The 22055-nt window shown below is 45.3% G+C and overlaps 1 protein-coding gene across 3 annotated transcripts in view; it reads left to right on the forward strand.

The window, feature by feature from the left end:
• LOC137799940 (plexin-A1-like) overlaps nucleotides 1-22055 on the forward strand; it is a 231357-nt gene that overhangs the window by 154833 nt on the left and 54469 nt on the right. For all 3 annotated transcript variants that reach the window (XM_068596847.1, XM_068596848.1, XM_068596850.1), the window contains exons 10-12: nucleotides 3338-3538; nucleotides 12513-12609; nucleotides 17174-17397. In XM_068596847.1, the coding sequence (XP_068452948.1) occupies nucleotides 3338-3538; nucleotides 12513-12609; nucleotides 17174-17397 (522 nt within the window). The remainder of the gene's footprint in view (nucleotides 1-3337; nucleotides 3539-12512; nucleotides 12610-17173; nucleotides 17398-22055) is intronic.

Raw genomic sequence — 22055 nt, forward strand, 5'->3', positions numbered from 1 at the left:
AGACCTCACCTCGTCTCCTCCCCTCTCTGCGTCTTGCTTCACCTCACCTCACCCTTTTTCTTTTTATCCATGTTTATCTCCGCTCGTTCCCGACTCGCACCGCAGTAAATTTCAAATCCCAACAAGGCATTTGTGTGTAGACAGTGTGTGCCGGCAGCTGCTGCTGCTGCTGCTGCTGGGAAACTTGCAGTGGTCAGAACTGGTTAACTCTCATCCCCAGTTAAACAGAAAGGATAAAAAAAACAAGAGGAAAATGAGTGAGGAAAAGATAAAGAGAATGTTAAAAACAGATCAAGTGCAAGCGAGAGCAAAAGCGATAGGATTAGAGGAATCCCCGAAGTAAAAGAGATTGTTGTGTCTCATTGTGTAGAAACTGCGTCGCTATCTGATGCAGACGCAGCTCTGACACCTGTCACCACTTCTAATGAAACAGCTCCCACAATCCTCTGCTCCCACATCTTTTGTTCCCTCCCTACCTCCCTCTGCTGTATGCGTGTGTGTCGCCCTCTTTTACCATTCTGTGTTATCGCGAGTCTTTGTACTGTATGTATATATATATGCACGATGTGGGGAATGTCTTTGTGTGTGTGTGTGTGTTGCTGCGTGTTATCGTGTGCCTCTTTTAAATGTGACACCATGCTTTTTATCCCGACACTGATGCATCAGTAATAAGGAACAGACCTTAGAGAGAGAGAGAGAGAGAGAGAGAGCGCGAGAGAGCGAGAGCTGTTGAAGCAATAGGGACCAGAATGTGCAGCAGAGGTGCAGATATGGAACATAGAGTCTTGAACCCAGCCTCCAACGTTGACACCCACCAGCTACCTCAGACGAGAAACTCCACCATCGACACTCTCCCCTCACACACACACACATACACGCTTCTCTTCTTCCTTCCTGAGCTTCTTTAGTCCTGTTTTCCATTTTATTAGCGGCTAGAAGCAGTTCATTAGCGGCCTGTCGCCATCTGTGAATACTTTAAACTTTAACAGTCAGCCTCACTAATTGACAATCTGCTTCACTGGGCTCGCTGGCATTGATTTGATCTCTTCTCTGTCTCTCTTCTCCTCAGTTCTGTCCTCCTCCTCCTCTCCCTCCTCATCCTCTTCCTCCTCTTCGGCAGGCACATTCACATCATGTAAAAATATGAGCCGCTAACCGGGTAAAAACCTTTTCCTCCCGGCCTCCTCCTGATCATTACTAGGAGCAGCTTTCACATTACTTAACAGTGGTCATAAAATGGGCCGAGACAGTTGGTAGACATCTACAACTGTAGTAAAACAAGCCAATCAATATTTGTCCCTTCAGTTCGTGGATAGTTTTAAAGGTGCATTGAATAGTTTCCACACTTTTTCTTTTTTGGCCACTTGGAGGCAGCAGAACAAATCCAAAACATTGACGTACTATCATCCAATTATCACCTCATTTGGGGACCGGCCAGCAGATCAAGGTTTTTGTCGGCGCTTTTTACTAAAAGTGTCAAACCGCTACAGCTTCAGAGATGACGTTGATGAGGATGGAGTGTGTGGGTCCGGAAAATCATAAGCTAAAGCCTTGCATTAACTGGGCCCTTTGACCTGTTGCTAATCGAAAGAATGTTAATTAGTGCTGCTTTGAGATAAAAAAAAAATAACAAAGTACCTCCCTCTTTGTTAGTGTCAATCATTCTGTATTGTTCTCGTACTGAGCCATCTTAGTGCGCTACAAATATACTAAATTATACTCAGTGTCACACAATCTCCCAAATATCCACAACTTCTGACTTCTCCACCATTTCCCTCCCCGTCAACGCTATCTGGCCCCGTGCTGTAATCACGGTGGGGCCGGAGGTGCGTCTCCCGGTGCCATTATGCCCAAACCTCTTCTTCGCTCCTCTCCACATCTTCTCCCCCGCCGTTCCCGGGCCCAATCTGCAAGTCATTACCGATGCTCCATTAGACAGCACCTCTGAGCAAACTCATATTGAGATCACCCTGCAGATCATGAGGGCTGCTGCTGCGGCGGCTTGACTTTAGGTATTCACTCCTGATTAAATAGAATGCGGTTCCCACTGATTTATCGTCGCAGATAGAAACGTTTGCTATCCTAATAGGAAAATTATAGTTTGCCTAATGGCGCCGAAAGTGGAAGACAACTTCATTTATAAATTCTAGTTGGGTTTGTGTATGACCTGTATGATTGTTTAGAGCATCTCCAGAGGAATGCCAAACACAGATTAGCCGAGACGACTTGTTAAGTAGTAATTACAGCTTTTATGATATTGCAAAGGCTCTTTTGATCCACTTACGCTGCAGAAGATGTCTTAACTAGTCACCACCTTTTAGTCAGACTCAATATGGATTAAAAAGCAGTAACTTGTGCAACTTTGAATAATGAATAAAAGGCAAAATTACAGGCGTTTAAATCACATGAAACAAGTATTTTTTTTTAAATTTTTTGGAAAGTTAATATGCTTGATAGTTGTGATGCATTCTTTTTAAATTCAACATTGTGTCGTATCAATGCTGCACAGGAACATGTTAAAATGACATTTTATTGGTTAATTGAAGCAGTTGAAAAGTAAAACGCAAATTAATCCGAGAGCATGTATTCCAGCTGACAGCTGCATGCTCTTTTTGGATTTACTTCAGGCTGTGAAAAAAAGATTTCAATTACATTTATCAATTAATATGGTGCAATGCTACCGTTCCCACTGCTTTTCATTTATTGATTTAAGAGCAGCAGGAAACCGCTGGATGGAGGCGCTGACCCCTCACTCATCCTCTCTCTAATCCCTCAGACTGTAGCTGTTCCACAGGGGAGAGTTAACACCGTCCGTGTTCCTCAGAGACGCCGCCTCAGGCTCTCATTTTTGTCCACCCAAAAAGAATTACAATATCCTTTAGTGCAATGATTTAGGCAACGACGGAAGAAAAAAAACACTCGTAATAACCATAACAGCCTCGATAATGCTGGGAAGGGTTTTATTCCTGAAGTGGCGTGTACTCGTAACTCCCTCATTCAATATGCAGTGGCTCATAAATAGGACAAGAGTTGATCCTCAAGAGTGTTGATAGTATGTAAGTGGAGGTTTTAGGCTGCTTCAATCATCAAACAAGCTCCTCCACGAGAACAAAAGAACGCTGGAACGCATCGAGGAGTATACGTGGTTGGAAAGGAAAAAGAAACTTAGGCGATTGTGCACATGAGCGAGTTCTGCAAAGCCATTTCTAATACGCAACACATTACCTGTCAATTAGGGAGGAGAAAATAGCCATTCTCTGCTCTCAGATCCCACTCCCTTTTTCTCCTTTTCCAGTCAACGTCTCAATCCCTTTCTTCATGTGCTTCCCATCTCCAGGAGTGCCCTCAGATCCTGCCCTCCACCCAGATCTATATGCCCGCCGGAGTCATGAGGCCCATCACGCTGCTGGCCCAGAACCTGCCCCAGCCGCAGTCCGGACAGAGGAACTACGAGTGCATCTTCCACATCCAGGGCAGCACGCACAGCGTCCCGGCTCTGAGGTTCAACAGCACCAGCATCCAGTGTCAGAAGACCACGGTAAGGCTTGAAGAAGAAATAAATCAAATGCACTTGATACATGCATGTGTTGTGTGCTGCCTGAAGGGGGATTTTTTTACCATCTCAGCCTCACTGCTCCGACCAGCAACAGCATAAGTTTACGGGTTAGCTGCAGTGCGAGGCAGAGAGACGAGCAGCGATGGACCGGTGCAAAGCCTTGAAACCAAAGCGCGTGGCCACATGGAGCGATTGTCGCCAAGCCACATCTCTCTCTCTCTCTCTCTCTCTCTCTCTTCACCCCCATGCCTCTCAGCCTTCCGTCAAGCTGTCAACGCTAATAGGGAGCGACCGTTTCAGCAATGTTAATTTCCTCAGCTCCAATCAGGGCGCGAGGCGGAGGGAAGGCAATTCAACGACGCCAATTATGACTTACTTAGCGCTAGACGTGTGATTAACAGCCGAGCCGCAGCGCTCTCGCTCTCGGTGACGGGTCCGACGGCGATGCCTCCGCGAGAGCCCGGCGTGTGGCCGTGTGCGGGCTCTACCTTGAGCATGTCACGCGCGCACGCGCGCGGTGGCTCGGGGTCATTCATCCAGCTGCCCGCCAAGCCGCCCGTGTACGATGATTCGCTGTCAGTCGCTCTGATGGCGGACGCTGACACGTAAAGTAGTTCTGGGGCACATTACCGAAGTTGATCTCCAGCTCGTAATGATGGCTCCAACAGCTCTTTTGTGTTTTTGGAAAGGTAATTTGTGCATATTTAGTCACTTGTGTTTCTTTAATTGCTCCATGCAAGCGAGGGTTTTTTTTTTTGAGAATCTTTTTAGTTTTTTTGTCAGATTTGTCCCGAGTGGCCTGACTTCTTGAAAGCTTATTGAATACAGGGTGAGCTGCTAAAACAAAACAAAAAAAAAAACGTAATTGCTGCACAGCAAGGTGAACTTATTCAACACACAATTCTTTTGCTGAAGCAATTCTAGCTTTCTTCATTTACCTTCAGCATGCATGGGGAGATCCTTTCTCAGAATAAGTAAGAAACACCAGTGTTTCTCATAATGTAGTTAAACCACATATTGCTTAAATACCCAGCTGGATGCTTGTTGTTTTGTTTACTCTCCGGGTGCATTTAAAGTATTGATACACACACACACACACACGTGCACATCCGTTCATTCCTTCATTCCCCGGTGGACTTCAATGTTTTGTAAAACCCAGCGTTCTCTCTGCAGAGAGCAGGAAAAGCAGTAAATAAACCGGCCTCGACAACAACTTTGCAGCAGCTTGTGAAGCTAGATAAGGGGGTGGGGGGGTGCCGGGCGGGGGTGCCGGGTGGGGGGGCACCGGCGGTTGGAAGCTGGAAGTTGGTGTGCGCGAGTAGATCCACGTGGAGTGAGCCTCCGTCTCTCCCCGCCCCTCTCACCCCCCGTCAGGTGGGAATGTGATAGGATCCAATTAAGGGAGCTGTAGATAAAATGATGATGAATTGCAGCGCTGTGGTAGACTGACGCACACACAAACACACACACGCACACACACACACACACACACAAATACATGCCTGGCAAACCACTAAAATGGAAAAGAAGGAAGCAAAAAGACAAAGAAAGAGAGAGAGAGAGAGAGAGACAAAAAGGGTGGGTGGGAGGATTTAGGAGCAAACAATGTAACAAAGGGTGTGATGGAGGAAGTAGAAAGAGGCAAGAGAGAATGGGAAGAATAGAAGAGAGGCAGAGGGGAGGAAGGAAAGGCGAAGCTCAGCAGGCCGACTTCGGCAGGGGGGGGCAACAAACAAACGGAGGGAGAGGGACCGCGGAGTATAAAAAGATGTGCACATTTGAGAAAGTCCCGCTGAAATGAAAAGAAAATCATGATCCGTGCAAAAGTGAAACTGCTGAGAACCGCAGAGGGCGAAAGGACAGCTGGGGACAACGGGGGACGTTTTACAGATAAACCTATTCGGCCGCACGATGCCGAAGTTCTCGACGAGGCCCTGCTCGTTTCCACCCGACAGCCTGCGCTCAAGATGCCTGTGAGCAATAAAACAACCATGCCGGTGCTTGTAAGCGATGCATGAAGCCCACGTGTGACAACGGCTAAAAAGAGTCTGACTTGTGCCAGCATGACATTACTGTCGCAGGGTAATGCGGTTTGAGTGCTGATCGATCAGGGACAGAAATCTGCATTGCTTGACCTACTCAGCTTTGACAAAAGATGAATGCTGACTCGAGGTTCACTGTGACAAATTGAGCAGGGTTTCGACTGAAATGATGCACCAAGTTCCACGCATTAAATGTGCAGAAAACCTGCAAAGGTAGGCTGTAGAACTCCTTACCATTCAACCCTCATACAGTGATATCCTAGATAAAGTTACTCCTCATATTGTGTGCGTTTCACCACGAAAGCCTCCAACCCTTCTGCTCGTTACACACATGCGGCCTTTTCAAAAGAAACCAGTGTCTTCACCGGTGAAACTTTAGGCAACAAAAAAACCACCTTTGTTGGGTTGAGGGACAGATCCTCGTTTGGGTTAAACTAACTACTGAAGTGCCATTACTGCGGTACGCCAGTTGCTGTGACAAAAACATCAACGTTGACTTGTCGCTGACAGGTCAGCCGTGAGGTGAATCCATCCACTTCCCCCGAAACAAACAGAATTTAAAAAGTGGGCAAAAATGGGCGCATCCTCCCGGGGCATCTCGCTTTCAGAGCAGCCGACTGGAGTTGGTGCCGATAAATTGCTCCCAGGAGTGAATGTCCACTGTAACCTTTCCAGCCAAAGACAAAAGCCAGACGTTTGTGGGCGTTGGAGGGTTTGGTCCAATGGAAAAAGGACCCAAAATAAAGATTTGAGCTGAAAGATGCTAAGACATCCCACAGGGTTGAGAGAGCTGCAGTTTGTCACCGCCAAAGACTAAGTACTTTACGAGTAACTAGGCTCTCATCAGGAATAATAAGTGTGTTCACAGCAAAATGAAAGAGTTAATAGCGAGCATGAGCACAGGAAAGATCTCTGTCTGTGATTGAGAGCCTGTGTACTTTGCTCCCATTGTACTCAGTATTCTCAGTAGGATGTGTGTGTACATGTATCACAGCTGGCTGCGACTGGGACAGTCGAGTGTAATAAATCACAGATAAAATTAGCCAGCAGTAGATGTATACGCGTCCCTTCCATCTTACTGTCTCTCTGTGCATTATTTAGCCCCTCGACAAACACTCAAACATTGAACTTGCACACACTCGAATACACCGGGGAGCCGCGAGTATGCATGAGCGCACACAGGGACGCTCACAGGAGAGCTCACGCTGGCGCCGATAGGATGCCTGCAAGCTGAGTGGCTACCCACGAGTTTGTACACACACACACCCACCCACACACACATATCCTCCCCAGGGGTTTGGAAGCCCAACGTGAAGCAGACATATGGAGATTCTCCACATGATCTTCTTCCTAATCATGTGGAGCAGACGGAGACTGTAGCATCAGCAACAACCAGCAACCTGCTTTACATGATTTATTACACTGACACACGTAGGCTATCAAGCACTGTGTGTGTGTGTGTGTGTGTGTGTGTGTGTGTGTGTGTGTGGGTGTGTGGGTGTGTGTGTGTGTGTGTGGGTGGGTGGGTGGGTGGGTGCGCATGTGTGTGTGCTGGGATGAACTTCCCAATGTAAGTCTATGCTTCTGGCACTGGTGTGAGCAGCATAGTGCACTGTGGGAGGGTGACACTGTGTGTGTGTGTGTGTGTGTGTGTGTGTGTGTGTGTCTAGACTTTTCCCAAACTTCCCAAATAGTACACACGTAGCAGTGATGCAGTGTAGCACATGTATAGTACACACACGTTGTTCTGTACCAACGTCCCTGACAAAATAAATGTCTCTATGGCGCCTATTTATAAAGCATAACTTACCATCAGGCTTTACAGCAATAATCTTTAGAAACACACAATAAAGTATTTTGAAATGACTTGTGGGTCAAGTATCAAAATACTTTATATAATATAATAAAAAATATTATTTTTATAAAGTGAACTATAATGCATTTAGAAAAGGCAAAACAATTTCAGCGAGTGATGAGTAAATACAACATACTATGAAATAATTGGCTTTAGAAGTCAATATGAAATGCTTTATGAAGTTGTTTTTTTAAGCATTGTTGGATATTTACGATAACTACACATTGCTTTAAGCAGAAGATTCTGACACATTTAACACATAAAAGTGCAGGGCTTCTGGTCTATGCTGTACTACAGGCTGCTAAACTGTGCACTTATAGTGAGGGAAAGCTCATTTTGATTCATTATTAAATACATCCCCGTCAGCATAGACTTATTTGAACATGTAAACGAGAAAACCCTTTGCCGATATGTTGGAGACAAAGGTCTCAGGTGACATCGGTGGAAATAAAAAATGCAATCGGGGCAGAAAACGTTTCCTACAAACTGCATTTGCTCACGCTAATATCATTGGCTCACACGCACACATCACATGCACGACGTCTGCGCCTCACTTGCTTTGTTATGATCCCATTACAGTAAATCAGTCGGAGCACATAACAGTGAAAAGCCCAGAGGGACAGAGCACAGCCACGGAAACAAAGTGGAAAACTGAAGTGACAGCTGAGGTGGGAAGAAGAAAAAACATTTACATTTTGTTAAACCTTGGGCAGATTTGTCAAAATGTGGCACCAACGCCCACTTGGACCTGATGATGAACTGATCCGGCTTTATTATGTATTTAATTAGAGCAAAAACAAATTGGCATTAAACACATGCAAAATGTTTTTGAACTGAACTGCAATAGGGAACGTGTGTGTGTGTGTGTGTGTGTGTGTGTGTGTGTGTGTGTGTGTGTGTGTGTGTGCGCGCGCGGTGTATGTTTAACACACTCAGGTATCCTTCAACATGACTAATTGCATACGGGTGACCTGCACATATATATGCACACCTCTCGTTTTCCCCCTCCTCACAAGCCAGCTGCTCTGTTTTGTTAACATCAGCAAGTTTTCAGCCCGTCTGACGCTCTCACACACACAGACACACACACACGCACATGCACAGGGCCATATCTATTCATGCAATCCACGGGGACACGCAGTCCATGGAGACGATTCATGTTCAGAGAGAATAAACGAGTGCGGGAGCAGATAACGAATGAACCCGAGCCAGGCTGCTGTGTTACTGTAATGAGGCCAGGGACGGCTTTGTGCTCACCTTGTAGTTTTGTACACCTCCTCCCCTCCCTCTCCTTTTTTTCCCCTCCCCGTGTCACTTTGCTTCCCTCGCCCCCTCGCAGTGCCCCTCCCCTTCCCTGTACCTCTCTCGTTCCTCACCGCCTAGTTTAAATCTCTTCTTCCCCCCCTCTGTGCTGTACTCTTTTTCGCGCCCTCTTTCTGTCCCCCCTCTTTTCCTCATGGCCTCTCCTCTTGTTCCCTTCTTCTAATCTCCTCTCCTCCTTTTCACTTCTCTCACTCCCCTATATATCTGTTCTCTAGCTGTCCTCCGGTTGCATCCGCCCAACTTTTCGCTCCCTTTTCCCTCCTACCCTTCGCTCTACGTAACTTCCCCCTCTACTCTCCTCTCTTTTCCCTTGGGAGGCGGGGCTATACCATGAGTTGGCGCAGGTAGATTAATTACATGCAGTGACATGGAGGAGCTGGCCAGAGGCTTCAGTAATGAGTCTGATTACTCATCTCCAGCAGCTCTGGGCGCTCAGGGGAGGGAAGTCAGGACGCCAGGCCAGCAGAGAGACCGCTCCGCGGGGGGTGGCATCAATTTTTACCCAGAGGCTGCCACTACTTTTCATTCAAAGCTCTGCTTAAGAGTCAGTGAAATCCAATCGTTAATAGCAGTTCAATACGTTAATAAAAATACCTGTCGTAAATACCTTTCACATGTATGTTCATAGCTGTGATCAATTAAGGTGAAGGTCGGCTGAAGATCCAAACATCTTCAACAGCAGTAGGAAAAATTGCAGACAGAAAAATTGCAGACAGAAAAATTGCAGACGGAAGAAATCCACACGGTGGCTAAAGAGATACCCCAGAGTAGGACGGCTAAGGGACAAAAGAAAACATAATTAGATGCAGGAAATGTGGGTAAACATGGGCATGGATAATAAATCACACAAACAAAAGAGAGCAAAACCGTTTCTCATTAAGCCAAAGAAAGATGGATTTAAGGTGCGACGCGTCCGGTTGCTTTTCAGGCCGTGAGTCAAAGCAACGGAGAGGTGGAAATGGAAAGGATTTTTTGGAGCAGGGTCAGACATTAGACACTGTATTCGGAAAACTAACGCTCATTAGTTACAGTTAGATAACACGTGTCAGCGTGTTGGTCGAACCCTGTGGAGCTACAGAAATACAGGAAGTACAGCACATCATCATCACACTGCACTTTCACGCACACGGGCAGAGACATTTATGGAAGTGAAGCGTTAAGGAAGAATATACGCCTCGATTCAGTTTACTGTATTAACTGCACTTCTGGATTCAAAGTGTCTCAGAGTTAGTCCTCACTTGATATTCACACACAGGTTCTTCGACGATGTCGCCATTTGGTAAAGACAGTTTAAGATGAGGTAATGGCTTCGGCACCGGTCCATAATTAGATGTGCTTTCATGCCACACTTCATGTTTTTCTAAAGGTGACTGTCGAACTGAGACAGAAACGCAGAGCTTCTTTCCAAATTCAGACTCCTCTCCGTCAAAAACAAAGTGCACGATGCTTTGTCCGTGTTAACCGAACCTTTTAAAGTCGAGTCTAAATCTCATTAGAGAATAATTATTCCTTTATTTTTTTTTATTTCAGAGGTCAGAGTAGAGTAATAACCGGTGACTGACAAGACCAGTGTGATACATTATTAAAGTGTCGGCTTAAAGTGACACTCCCCGGAAGTGGCTTTAACACGGCCGCAGATGGCGAGGACGGTCTGGAAACATGCAGCCACATGGAAGCGCTCGCCGTGATCTACGGACACTCATAAAGCCACTCCGCCCCAAACGCTGAAGTCATTGGACTCTGGGGATCCCTTGACTTTTCCTTTAGCGTCACCATGAGGTTGATGTTTCTGGTTTCGAGGGAAAATATCTCGACCGCTATCGGAGGGATTGCCCTAAAACTCACACGTGGAACAACTTTCTTGAATTTTTCCAGACTTCACGCCGAGCGCCATGGCCAGGTTGAAATGTCAGCTGAAATGCACCTCAGCGTTTTACCGTGCTATTTGGCAAATGTTAGCACGCTACCAAACGTAGCTGATCAATGACAACCTTCAGCTACGTCTCCTCCGCCTCGGATTGTGATGCCCTCCTGAAGTTCTTTCTCCTTCGGCTGCCTCTCCTCTCCCCGAGTCCCTTTTCCTCGTGTTTGCCTTATTTTCAGCGGTAAAACGGCCTGAAAACGTTGTCTTTTTGTCCCCTGGAGGCGAGACTGGGCAGCGGTGTCGCAGTGTGGTTTCGGGGTCGGCACTTCAAGCCATGTGACAGCATGAATAAAGCATGATGTGGCGAACAGCAGGGTGGGCAGAGGACTGACAAGAGAACAAGCTCACCCAGTGTCTTGGTGACGGCAAACAAGTCAGAACCCTTAAAGTTTAATGGGGGCCACGCCGCAGAGAGACAAGTGTGTGTGTGTGTGTGTGTAACAGCCCCTGTGGTTTCACTGGGGCTGGTAGCAGTGGGACGTAATGGTGATGCTAATAAAGTCAGCAGCCCAACCTCACGTGTGATGGATCAGGGTCACGCTGAACTAGTGGGTGGGGAATAAGCCCGTTCAGCCTTTCCTTTGTGGCAGAACAGCGTTTTGGTGGGATCCCTGTGCTGCTGACCTCCCAGAATCCTGTGGTTTTCGATGGTCTGCGCTCCTCTCAGCCTCTGAACAGGCTCAGTCGAGATCCAGACTTCCCACATTCCTTCTCTCCGTGGCCGCTTACAATGTCTCCTATTTTTCTTCCCCCCCGTGTTTGTGTTCTTCTCGTTCTTCTGTGCGGCCCTTTTATTTCATATACTTCTCCTCCTGGACTGAAATCTTTACCGGTCTGAAATAACGTGGTAATTGTGGGTTTTTTTTTGCTCTGAGAACATCGATATCAGTAGCTCATCTGCTGTGCTGGTATGCAGGAAACCCGTGCGGCTCATAACGGGGCGTTATTTCTGCTGCCATAAAGGTTTTGATGGTTTCACTTTCTTTCTTTTTTGTTACCTCAAGCTCCAGGAATGAGCAGGATCTTTGGGCTTTTATCTGCAACATCGTCGCTATTTGCCGCCGGGACGTCTTACACACTGCGTCTTTAACTTGTGTGTGGCGATACAACAACACACATACTGACATCAGGTGCGAATACCTATTCACGTTTTGGTCATGGTAGTAAATCTTCTTCAGAGGGGAGAAAAGTTTTGACGGTATTCTGTGTGTGTGTGTGTGTGTGTGTGTGTGTGTGCGTGCGTGTGTGTGCACGTGTCTCAGGCCTCATTGCCCATATGGGATGGTCGAGTCCCGTCTATCAAATCCAGTGTGTCAGGGAGCAAATTGGAAATGCCAATTTCACTTTACACGGCTCCGCATCTTATCTCTCCCTCACCCTCATCCCACCACTTAGCTCACGGGTAAATGAATAAGGTCCTCTCACACGTCTACCACTGTCTGATTCCTGTCCGCCTTCAACCTCTCTAACCGTTCCTCCTCCTGCTCCTCCTCCTCCGCCTCTCCCTCATATCTCATCTCCTCTCCCTCCCTTCTTTTCCCACTCTTCCCCATCCCTGTCTCCCCCCTCGCCGGTGCCCGCTCAGCTGTAACCCATCCGTTATTTCCCTGTGTGTATTTATGAAAGGATCCGTGTTGTGGCGAATACGGATCTGTGCCCGCTCCCCGCATGTATCACTGTCTGCGCGGCGAGCGAGCCGAGGGCCAATCACTTTGCACATAACAATGACGCCTCACACAATTCCCCGCTTGCGTGGGATTTATTATCAATACATGACTCCTCACACCCCGACCCTCTGTTTCTCTCTCTCAGTACGACTACGAGGGCGCCGACATCAGTGACCTACCGGTCGACCTCTCCGTGGTGTGGAATGGAAACTTCGTGATCGACAACCCGTTCAACATTCAAGGTAGAGCCTCTTCTCTCTCTCTTTTACTCTCTAACACTCATTTTGATGTCGCAAAGAAGAAAAAAAAGAACAATAATTTGACTCGACCCCGCTTGTTTATCTGGCTGTAATGAATTTTGTGAAGCAACAACAGTTTCCCTCCCTCTCCCTTCATCAGAAATCTGTAATTTCATTTTTGACAGCCATCAGGGGAGTAAGGTGTAAAAAGTGTAACAAAATAACACACTGTACTTCTTGTCTCGGGGACAAAAGACAGGCAGAAGGAGTGATTGATGGACGTCGATGATAACAAACAAACATCCAACGAGGAAATTAATAGGGATGGATGTTAGAGGGGAAGATAAACAAATGGCAAAACCAATTGGCAGAAGAAGAGAAGAACGATGGATGACAGGTTGATAAATGCAGCATGTAATGAATGGAGGGAGTGGGGGGGGGGTGTTAGAATAAAGGGATTGATAAAAAAGAACAGAAAGCGACACGAAGGGATGGCATTTATTATTTTTAATCGCTATTTGTGCATGAAGTGGAAAACAATTACCAATTGTGAATTCTTTATCAAGTGTAATGTGTTGGGTGGTGGAGGCTAATGATTTTAGACGTCCCATTACACAAGATAATGTGAGTCTTATTCTCGAATGTGTCGTACACTGTTTTTTAGGTCCCCATCCGCCCCCTGTATTCTCTTCTGGGATGTTTTTTTCTCCTTGAGCCTTTCGCGCGACACGTGTTAATCTCGCGTCCTTTGTGTTCCATGTGACCTCGTTTTGATAAATGTCAGGCGCGCGGCTGCTTTTTACTTGCAGATTGCTTTGGAAATTAGTCGCTTATCGGTCACGGCCCAGTTCTCCTCCCTGTGTTATTTGGTTTGAGGTGCGCTCCTTTTAATGTGTTCAGTCTGTCTGTCCACGCTGAACCGTGCCGTCTGGGGATTAAAGTTGATATATTTGCCCACAACGAAACAAATAATACCATTTTTGTGCAATCGAGTTGATGGACCGTCGTTTCGAACTGCAGGGCCTGCGACCTTTCCTCATCAGAAAAAGCACTCAACCGATCAATATTTGTTTGTATCAGTACTATATTAGCATATATTTTGAGAGCAAAGTCTGTACATTCTTTTTCAGCCAGAAACATTCATCAAACAAATACACATATATATTGTGTACTGTCATTGTGTTCTGCTCAACATTTTTTGGATTCCGTTTAATTTCGGTAAGTTTGATAAAAAAAAAATCCTCCAAACTGAGTTGCACTTTGTCCTTTGAGGCGCCTTTTTATAGTAAAGCGGAACAACTTCATACAAATCGTAACGTCAAACAACCTGATGGAGGTAGCTTGGGCTCCCGATCCGCTTCCAAGTAAACTGTTGCAACGACTTGTTGCTGTCAAGCTGTCAAAGCTGACACCCAAACTGTCCGACAAAGAAGTCACCTGTCCGTCCATACCACTTGTCACGATTGCTCCTCCTTTGTGCGCGTCAGAGCGGTGTAACTGAAAGGCGATAACGGATCCCTTTGGCTGCCTGGATGACTGTCGGCTGGTCGGTCCGACTCTTTAATTAAGGCTGAAATATCTCACAGATTACTTTGTCGGTCGCCTTGCAAGTCGGTGCAGACGTCCACGTTCTCCAGAGGATGACTCCTAATGACTTTGGTAACTTTGCCCTAACTTCGAGAGCCTGCGTCATTTTTTATTCGTCCAGTACTTTTGCTCGTGTCCCAAATCCTGCATTAGCATCGGCCTCAGCTGTACCCGTTAAGCCTCTGACCACTTTGACAAGCGACGTTCTCAGAGCTCCTCAAAGTCTCTTTTTTTTCCCACAAATCCTCCAATTTCCTCCCAGCTCACTGGTAAATAAATGGGAATAAATAAAGTTCACAGTTCACAGTTTAAGACCCTGAGCTGGTGGGGAATCCTAGTGAGAACCTTATGAAGAGCTTTTTTTTGTTTTTTTTCTCCATCTCAAAGATCATAGTGTTAAACATGAACTGAGGATGCCTCTTGGCAGTGCAGAGGCTTCTATCCGGATGTCTTCAAATTAAACGAGAAGAAAGGGCTTTTGAGTTGTTGTTGGAAACTCTAGAAACAGAGTGAGCGCTCTGCACGTGACCAGCAGTGGTGTTGAGAATTTGGTAGTGTGAAATGATCTTAGAGGCGCCATGTGTGTGAACTTGACAAGTTTGTTCCTGTTGTTCCGAGCATGACCGAGCAATCCTCGCTATTCGACTTTCTAGGCGGCGGAGAACGTATGCGAGCAGCAGCCGAAGCCAAAGACGGACTTAAACCAAAGTTTCAATCAACAACGCGATCAAACACCCCCACCCTTTAGATATCCTATGAGTCTGGCGCTGAAGCCTCACAGAATACCGATTAGGATTGACTTCAATGCGATGCTTTGTGTTTAAAAAAGGTGCATTATGAAACCCTCCTCACTCATATAAATCTCATAAAGACCTTCTCCTCCTTTTTTCCCTCTCTATCCCCTATTAATCCCTCTCGGCTCCATCCCCGTCTTTCTCTCCTCGAGTCGGGGGCCGCATTATCCGTCTGAGGCAGAGCCGCCCGGCGCCGGCCCGTCTTTCCCCCGTCTTTGCCCCGGTGTAAAGTGGAGATGTTAATGTTAATTAAATCATTCATTTGGTTCAGATTAATTAGCGCCGCCGCTACTTTTAAGCCGAGCCATGGCTAATCAGATTAGGCCCGAGCGGCGGGCCGAGGCGGGCAGACGGATACGTGAGAAGCTTTGAAGTCCGGCCGCCGTCTGTCTGCCGACGAGCAGCAGGAGGAGGAGAGGGGATTCTTTCATGCTTTTATTCTTTTAAATTTTTTAGCTGTTTGTGTTTCCAGCTCAGTTCATTTAAAATCTGTTTAACCGGTGCGACAGCAAAGAAACCAGCCTGCAGGTTCTGGCATTATAGTATCAACTGAGATTATGATGAGAGAGATTAACAGATGTACAAATGGACCAAAAGCAAACAGAAGACACCTGTCCATTTACCTGTAGTTCATCTCTCTCTCTCTCTCTCTCTCTCTCTCTCTCTCTCTCTCTCTCCTCTGTTTGTTTTCACTCATCACACGGATTTTTTCGGGTCTGGTGCCTCTCCACCCCTCTCACTCTCTCTCTGGCTCTCTAATCCGTTTCTCTGCTCCTCTCGGCCTCGCGGGGCTTCGCCATCTTCAAATTCATAACAATTTGTGTTGCTGTTTTGTTAACAAGCGCAGCTAAAATGTAGCCTTCCCCTCCTCCCCCACTGCCTTTCATCTCGTCTCTCTTCTCAGGTGTTTGAGTGTTGAATATTTATTTATTTAGTTATGTATTCATTTCTTTTTCTTTTTTTTTTTTTAACTTTTAATTACTTTTTCCACTCCACAGAGTTGAGGGAATATATTTTTTTACACCACAAATTATCAATTCCCTTTTGGCGTTAGAAGACATTACCTGTTGAATTAATAATTTCTGTAATATCCCTTTAGGTTGCTTGTTAATTTTTCTCTTCTGTTGTTTATCTGTGGGAACAGTTATTTTCTCACCGTCACAGACTCGTAATGGTAACAATCAACTACTGTAGGTTTTAGGCATTTAACATGTATTAATGCTGTTCCTTCTCTCTCTCTTTCTCTCTCTCTCTCTCTCTCTCTCTCTCTCTCTCTCTCTCTCTCTCTCTCTCTCTCTCTTTCTCTCTCTCAAACTCCTGATTACTTATTCTGGCTTTTTTTAGTTTGGCCCCTTGCTTTCTTTTAAATTAACAGTTCGAAGAACTTTCTGTTCATCAAACAAACATTTCTCAAACAGTCTGCAAAATTAAGACTTTCCAAAAAGGTTAGCCTGGCTTTGTGCAAAGGTTAAAATACATGTCTTTAGTCAACCAACACCTGTAGAGCTCACAAGCTCTCGTCATTTTAAACGAGGTACATGAAATACCCAGTACTTTTTGGTTGCTAACAAATGAAGCTCAAATATCACAAGTTAAGTCAATATCAATTTTCCCAGTGAATGTGGGTGGAAATCCCAAATGTTGTGATTCAGCTTTTCAGACACATAAATACAAAACACCTAATGGAAAGCAGCATAAACGTTCAGTAAAACCTTGAACAGTGCAAAATGAGAAACAAGAGCGCTACTGTGAAATGGCAGTTGAGTTAGCCGCCGTTCCGCTAGTTTCTGTTTTCATGTATTTTCTTAAAGAGGGATTCATTCTTTTTGAAATGTTAAAACATAAAATAATGATGAAAAAAATAAACTCCATTTCAGCAGAACAATGGTGTGGCTTTCATTTTCCTCTGTAATATTCCTTTGTGTCCTAATGCCGTCTTCTTGCTAACTGAAAATGTTTTATTAAATTAGCTGCGTTAGCTAGCTGGTTAGCTGTTTGTTGCACACTAACATTTCTGACATCATAAAGGCCATGGTCATATAAAAGTAAACGTCATGGCTGTTTCTGTGAATTCATGTATCGATCAGAGTCACAAGTTTGATGAAGTGCGCAGTGAAAATGTGCTGTTCATGGAAGTGTTTGTGTGAATACAACCTCAGTCACATCAATGGTGTCTCTCTCGCCAGCCCACCTCTACAAGTGCCGAGCGTTGCGGGACAGCTGTGGCATGTGCCTGAAGGCCGACCCCAGGTTCGAATGCGGTTGGTGCGTCCAGGACAGGAAGTGCTCCCTCCGGCAGGAGTGCAACGGTGGAGGAAATTTCCACCTCCCGCTGCAGCTGGCGGAGGGCGGTGGATGGATGCACGCCACCCGTGGGAACAGCCGCTGCACCCACCCCAAGATCACCAAGGTAGGTGGCGCGTCTGTGTTTCTTGGTAGGTTCACACATATACGGGCCATTCTACCGAATTGGTTCAAAGGCAGGTTGGAAATAATTAAAATATTTTAAAATACTATAGTAAAACAGTAATATATTAAAATAACCCTATCCCTAATGGTTTTGATGAATAGTTTTTCTGGTTGGGGGACAGCACTTTGAACGAATTCGGTGGAATGGCCTATGCACCGCGTATTGACCAGGATGCGAGTGTGTGTATTTTGAGAGGAACGCTCATCTATTTCTGGGCTACTTTTAAGTGCTTTTTCTTCTGCTTAATGAGGAACGCTCGCCAGGTGGACTAAGAGGGAATGCTGGCTTATTTTCAGACAGAGAACGTGCTCCAAATCAGGGAAGAGTTCAACTTGTCAAGAACTTTAAAAAATATATATATATATTTTTCTGAGCCCACTGCTCAAAGCGTGGAGTTTAATGCTACATTGGCAAAAAACAGAATGGGCTGTGGCCTGTTACTACTATTATACAACACCAACAAATACAATAACTTATTTTCACTGCTTTTGTTGTTGTCTAGTGTCCACTCTACCAATCAGTTTGGTAGTGATAGCAGGTTCTAGTGGGGCCGTCATTTGGCGTACCATGAGGTAGAAAACCAATTGATGATGCCAAGTTTTACAAACATCAAAAGCAGAAGAAAGTGTATTTTCTCTCTTTTCATTATCAGGTTTGGGTGGCTTGGTAATTGCCCATAATTTAATGACTTGTAATCTCAAGCATCATAATATATCAGACATGTTTTAAATTTATAATGCGTCCATGTACCTTTTAACCGAGACAGTGTTACTAAACAGAAAGGAAGGAAGGAAAGAAAAGAACATCCGACTGCCACAATCGGCAACAACCAGAAGAAACTTCTCTCTCCTCTCATTAAAACTCCCTCCAACGTTACAGTTCTCAAATCAAGCAAAGAAAAGCAACAGGACTTCTTTCAGCACCACTCCGTAATCTCGTCAATTCGTGAAGGATGCAAAGTCACCTGCGGAGATCCAAAGCTGGTAGACCTTGATAGGCCATTGCGTCAGCTCTCGTTGTCGAAGCCCCCGTGGTCACGAAGGCCCTACGTGTCCTGAACCGAGAATGAAAAGCTCCATTTTAATGTGCCGCTATTAAGACACACACTTGTTGAGACCTTGTGCCTGCCCTTGGCACATAAATGGTATTATTACTCACTGTTACATCACACTGGTACTCCACAGAGAGAGAGAGGCACGTAGAGGTTTGTTTGGTTTGATTCTCTCTTGAGCTGTCTTTCGGGTTGTGTCATCTCTGTATGTCGCTGTCTCTCTGTACATTGATGTGTGTGTAAGGCTCAAAGAGTCCCAGCATTGGTCAGGTGCATTTTCAGAATCATTCATATCTGCTCTGTTTCTTTCCTTTTTGTTCGTGGATCTTCATCCTCCCGCCTTTCTTTCTGTCTTGACTTTCAGTAGGTATTAGTCACAGACGTGAGAAAAACATCCCTTTTCAGAAACATTGTCTAACAAAAGGCAATGGAAACTAATCCATTTCACAGCCATAGCGGCTACGCAATCTGTGAATAGAATGAGATATTGAAGCTTGATTTCAGCTCAAATGAACATTTAATGAATGAGATGATTATCTTGATACCAGTGGTGTAATCTGTGTCACTTAAGGACATTCCCCACTTGGTTTTATCTCTTCTCATTTGTTTTAAGAGCAATTAAAAACTGTCTATTGTACACATGTTAGCTGAATATCATGATGAAGTAGACTTTTTCGTGTACATTTTATAACTACTAATCTCAATGTTATGTTCAGACCCGACTGCTGGATCATGGCCATGTGATTTTGAATTACTCACTCTTGACCATGCAGGGCGTAGAAAGCCCCGCTGCAGGCGGCATGCTCGACTCTCGAGCACTGTCACTTGTTCATTCAAAGTTTATCAATATTGAACGTGTCCAGTGTTCAGATTGCACCAACAGTTCTTGAGACACGTGAAGGACACGCCCACACACTTACAGACGGAGATCAAGAGATCTGTTGCTTTATATCTTGGTCTGGATAAAAGGGTTACATAAATGTGTGCGAGGATGAGAGAATGATGTAAACATTCACGTGATGGTGGGGAACGCACGGCGAAGATCCAGGTTTCTGCAGTTCTTCTGGTTTTATTTCCTCACAACTTGTTCTCGTTACAAAGTGTTGCTGCTTAACGCTGTTTGGTGTCTTGACGGTGGTTCCGTACAGCGGCAAAACAACCATCTGTGAGAATTTGTGTGTTTGTTTATGCATCCCAAAAAGATTATGGACAAAGGTGAGGGCTGTGCATGAGTCTGCGTGTGTTTTTGCGTCACACACACAAGGGCGCGAGAAGAAGAAGGGAGCGTAAGAGTGATGTGGGTTTATATTGTGATAATAGTGCAACCAAAGCGAGGCTGGGAGTAATAAATGTCTGACGAGTTATGGTGGCAAAAAGTGAAAGACACCTTGATATCAATAACAGATGTGTCTATTCTCTTGATTCATGGATTCATTTTTGCCCTGTTTAGTTTATATTACCTTCCGGGGCGGTTTTATTGGTATTTTTTTTATTGCAGATCCGGTATTATGAGTACGGATCCAGCACATGAGCTGTTCACTTAACAGTCATTCTGTTGACTTCAACGAGCTTGTAAAGAAAATGAAAGGAAACAATGGCATCAATTATTTATTATGTGATAATGTGAGGCTTACATTTCTTCATCAGCACTCGTTGTGCGAACAGACCAGAACTTGTGCGTACAGCTGGTTGCTTTTCTATCCGTCCTCTCGCTTTTCAATGTTTGGTTGTCTGGACCTTTGTGCTCATACCCACCACTTGTCCATTGACCCTTCAACATCGACGTCTTGAAAATGTGGATCCCTCAAGTGACACCGACATCAGCTCGTCCATCATACCAACGTCCAGAGATGACCTCCAGTCTTGCCTTGATTCTGCTTTGACAGCTGACTCCCCCACAGCCGAAGAGACCGGGTGCATGTTTTGCTGTTTGCTGGCTTAGAAGGACATTAATTGGTTGCCCATTTTCACAACAGTTAATGACAACAATTTTAGTGTTGAAGCTTTTAATAACGTCATATTCTCGCTATTAATTCTATTCTAGAAAACGTAGTTCCCAATTTAACATCCCCAAGTTTTGATGAAACATCATAACTACAGATTTTTTATTTGTTTGAGGCAGTGTTTTTAAGAAAGAAGACCCCCCCCTCCCCCTTACGGCCCCGGAAATGTTTCCGCATTCCCTGTTTGATGAAAGCATTGCCACATAATCCCCAAACAGTTTACTGACCACATGGACAACTTTCCAAGTTTCAACAGCTGCTGCCCTTCCATGGCCCATGTGCTATTGGTTACCACTCAGACCACAGCGAGATTGCCATGTTTCAGCACACACACACACACACACACACGTGTGTATACAGGCTAGATGACAGGCTACTAGGAAACCACTGCTCTACAGCTGATGATCTGATGTGGCCACCCTGTGGTTAGGACTGCAATATGATTGCTGCACCACCACATAATGACACCACACTACTTTACCTCCAGTGGCTCCTTGGTCAGTCCATGTGTCAGTTCAGTCCTAGATCGGTTCGGCTGCTCCAGAGGAACAATTAAATCTGTGATCCTTTTGAATTACATCCTAAGTTTTGTCAGTCAGAGTTTGAACGTGGTTGTGTCGTATGAGATCAATATCCTACCAAAACCGCCCGAGGTCCATTTCAAGCTTTCAGGGCGTCTGTACTTTACATTCCCCAGAGGGTGGTGGTTATCCGCTCGAATGCTGTGTCAAATCACTGCAGCCTGAGTCTAAAGTTGCTTTGAGGTCCCATGTCGACACTGTGGCGTCTGCCTGCATGCCCACAGGCTCCGTGAGCACTGGTTATCTTGTTATGTGTTGCCATACTTTTATACTTCCAAGAGTTTCTGAGGTTCCAAGCGAGACCCACTCTCAGATATCGCATAAATAATGTAATGGCATGCAACCAATAGCTCGGAGGTGTAGTGGTCTGGCTCCATGTTCTATACCACAACGATCATGTTTCAAATACATTGCCAGAGATCAAAATGTAGCTCATTAGAGGCAATGCTTATTGCTTTTTTTAAGTCTCCTTGTTGAAGTATTTGAGGCCTCTGGTTGACTTAAAGTTTGTTAGCCAGGTTGCATCCAGCAGCTTTTTTTAAATTTATTTTTTGTTTGAAACAACGCCGGCGGCTCCTAAAATGGTTCACCTACGTGCAATTCTATTGCCATTGAAAGAAGATGTTACGCCCAGACCTCCTGGGTAGTTCTGTGTTCTCGTTGTCTTTCATCAACCTTGTCTCTCGTTCTTTCTCTCTTTTACCCCCCCCGCCCCCTCCCGCCCCCCTCCTCACCTTCCCATCCTCGACATTAATTGACAGATGTCTTTTTTCCAATAACCAACTAAGTACTTTTTCAAAGGTCTTGCCCTTTTTTCCAAAAATGTATCGGCAATGTCTTCTCTGTTAGAAACCATCTAGTGTCAGGTTACCAACCAACCCTTTTTTTTGGGAAAACGTCACCAATTCAATGAAATGCCCCCTCTCCCTCCTCCTCCCCTCCCCTCTCAGATGGTGGTAGTAA

This window comes from Clinocottus analis, unplaced genomic scaffold (assembly GCF_023055335.1).
Source record: "Clinocottus analis isolate CAN_PGR_092001 unplaced genomic scaffold, fCliAna1.0.p SCAF_4, whole genome shotgun sequence".
In the NCBI taxonomy this organism is placed as follows: domain Eukaryota; kingdom Metazoa; phylum Chordata; class Actinopteri; order Perciformes; family Cottidae; genus Clinocottus; species Clinocottus analis.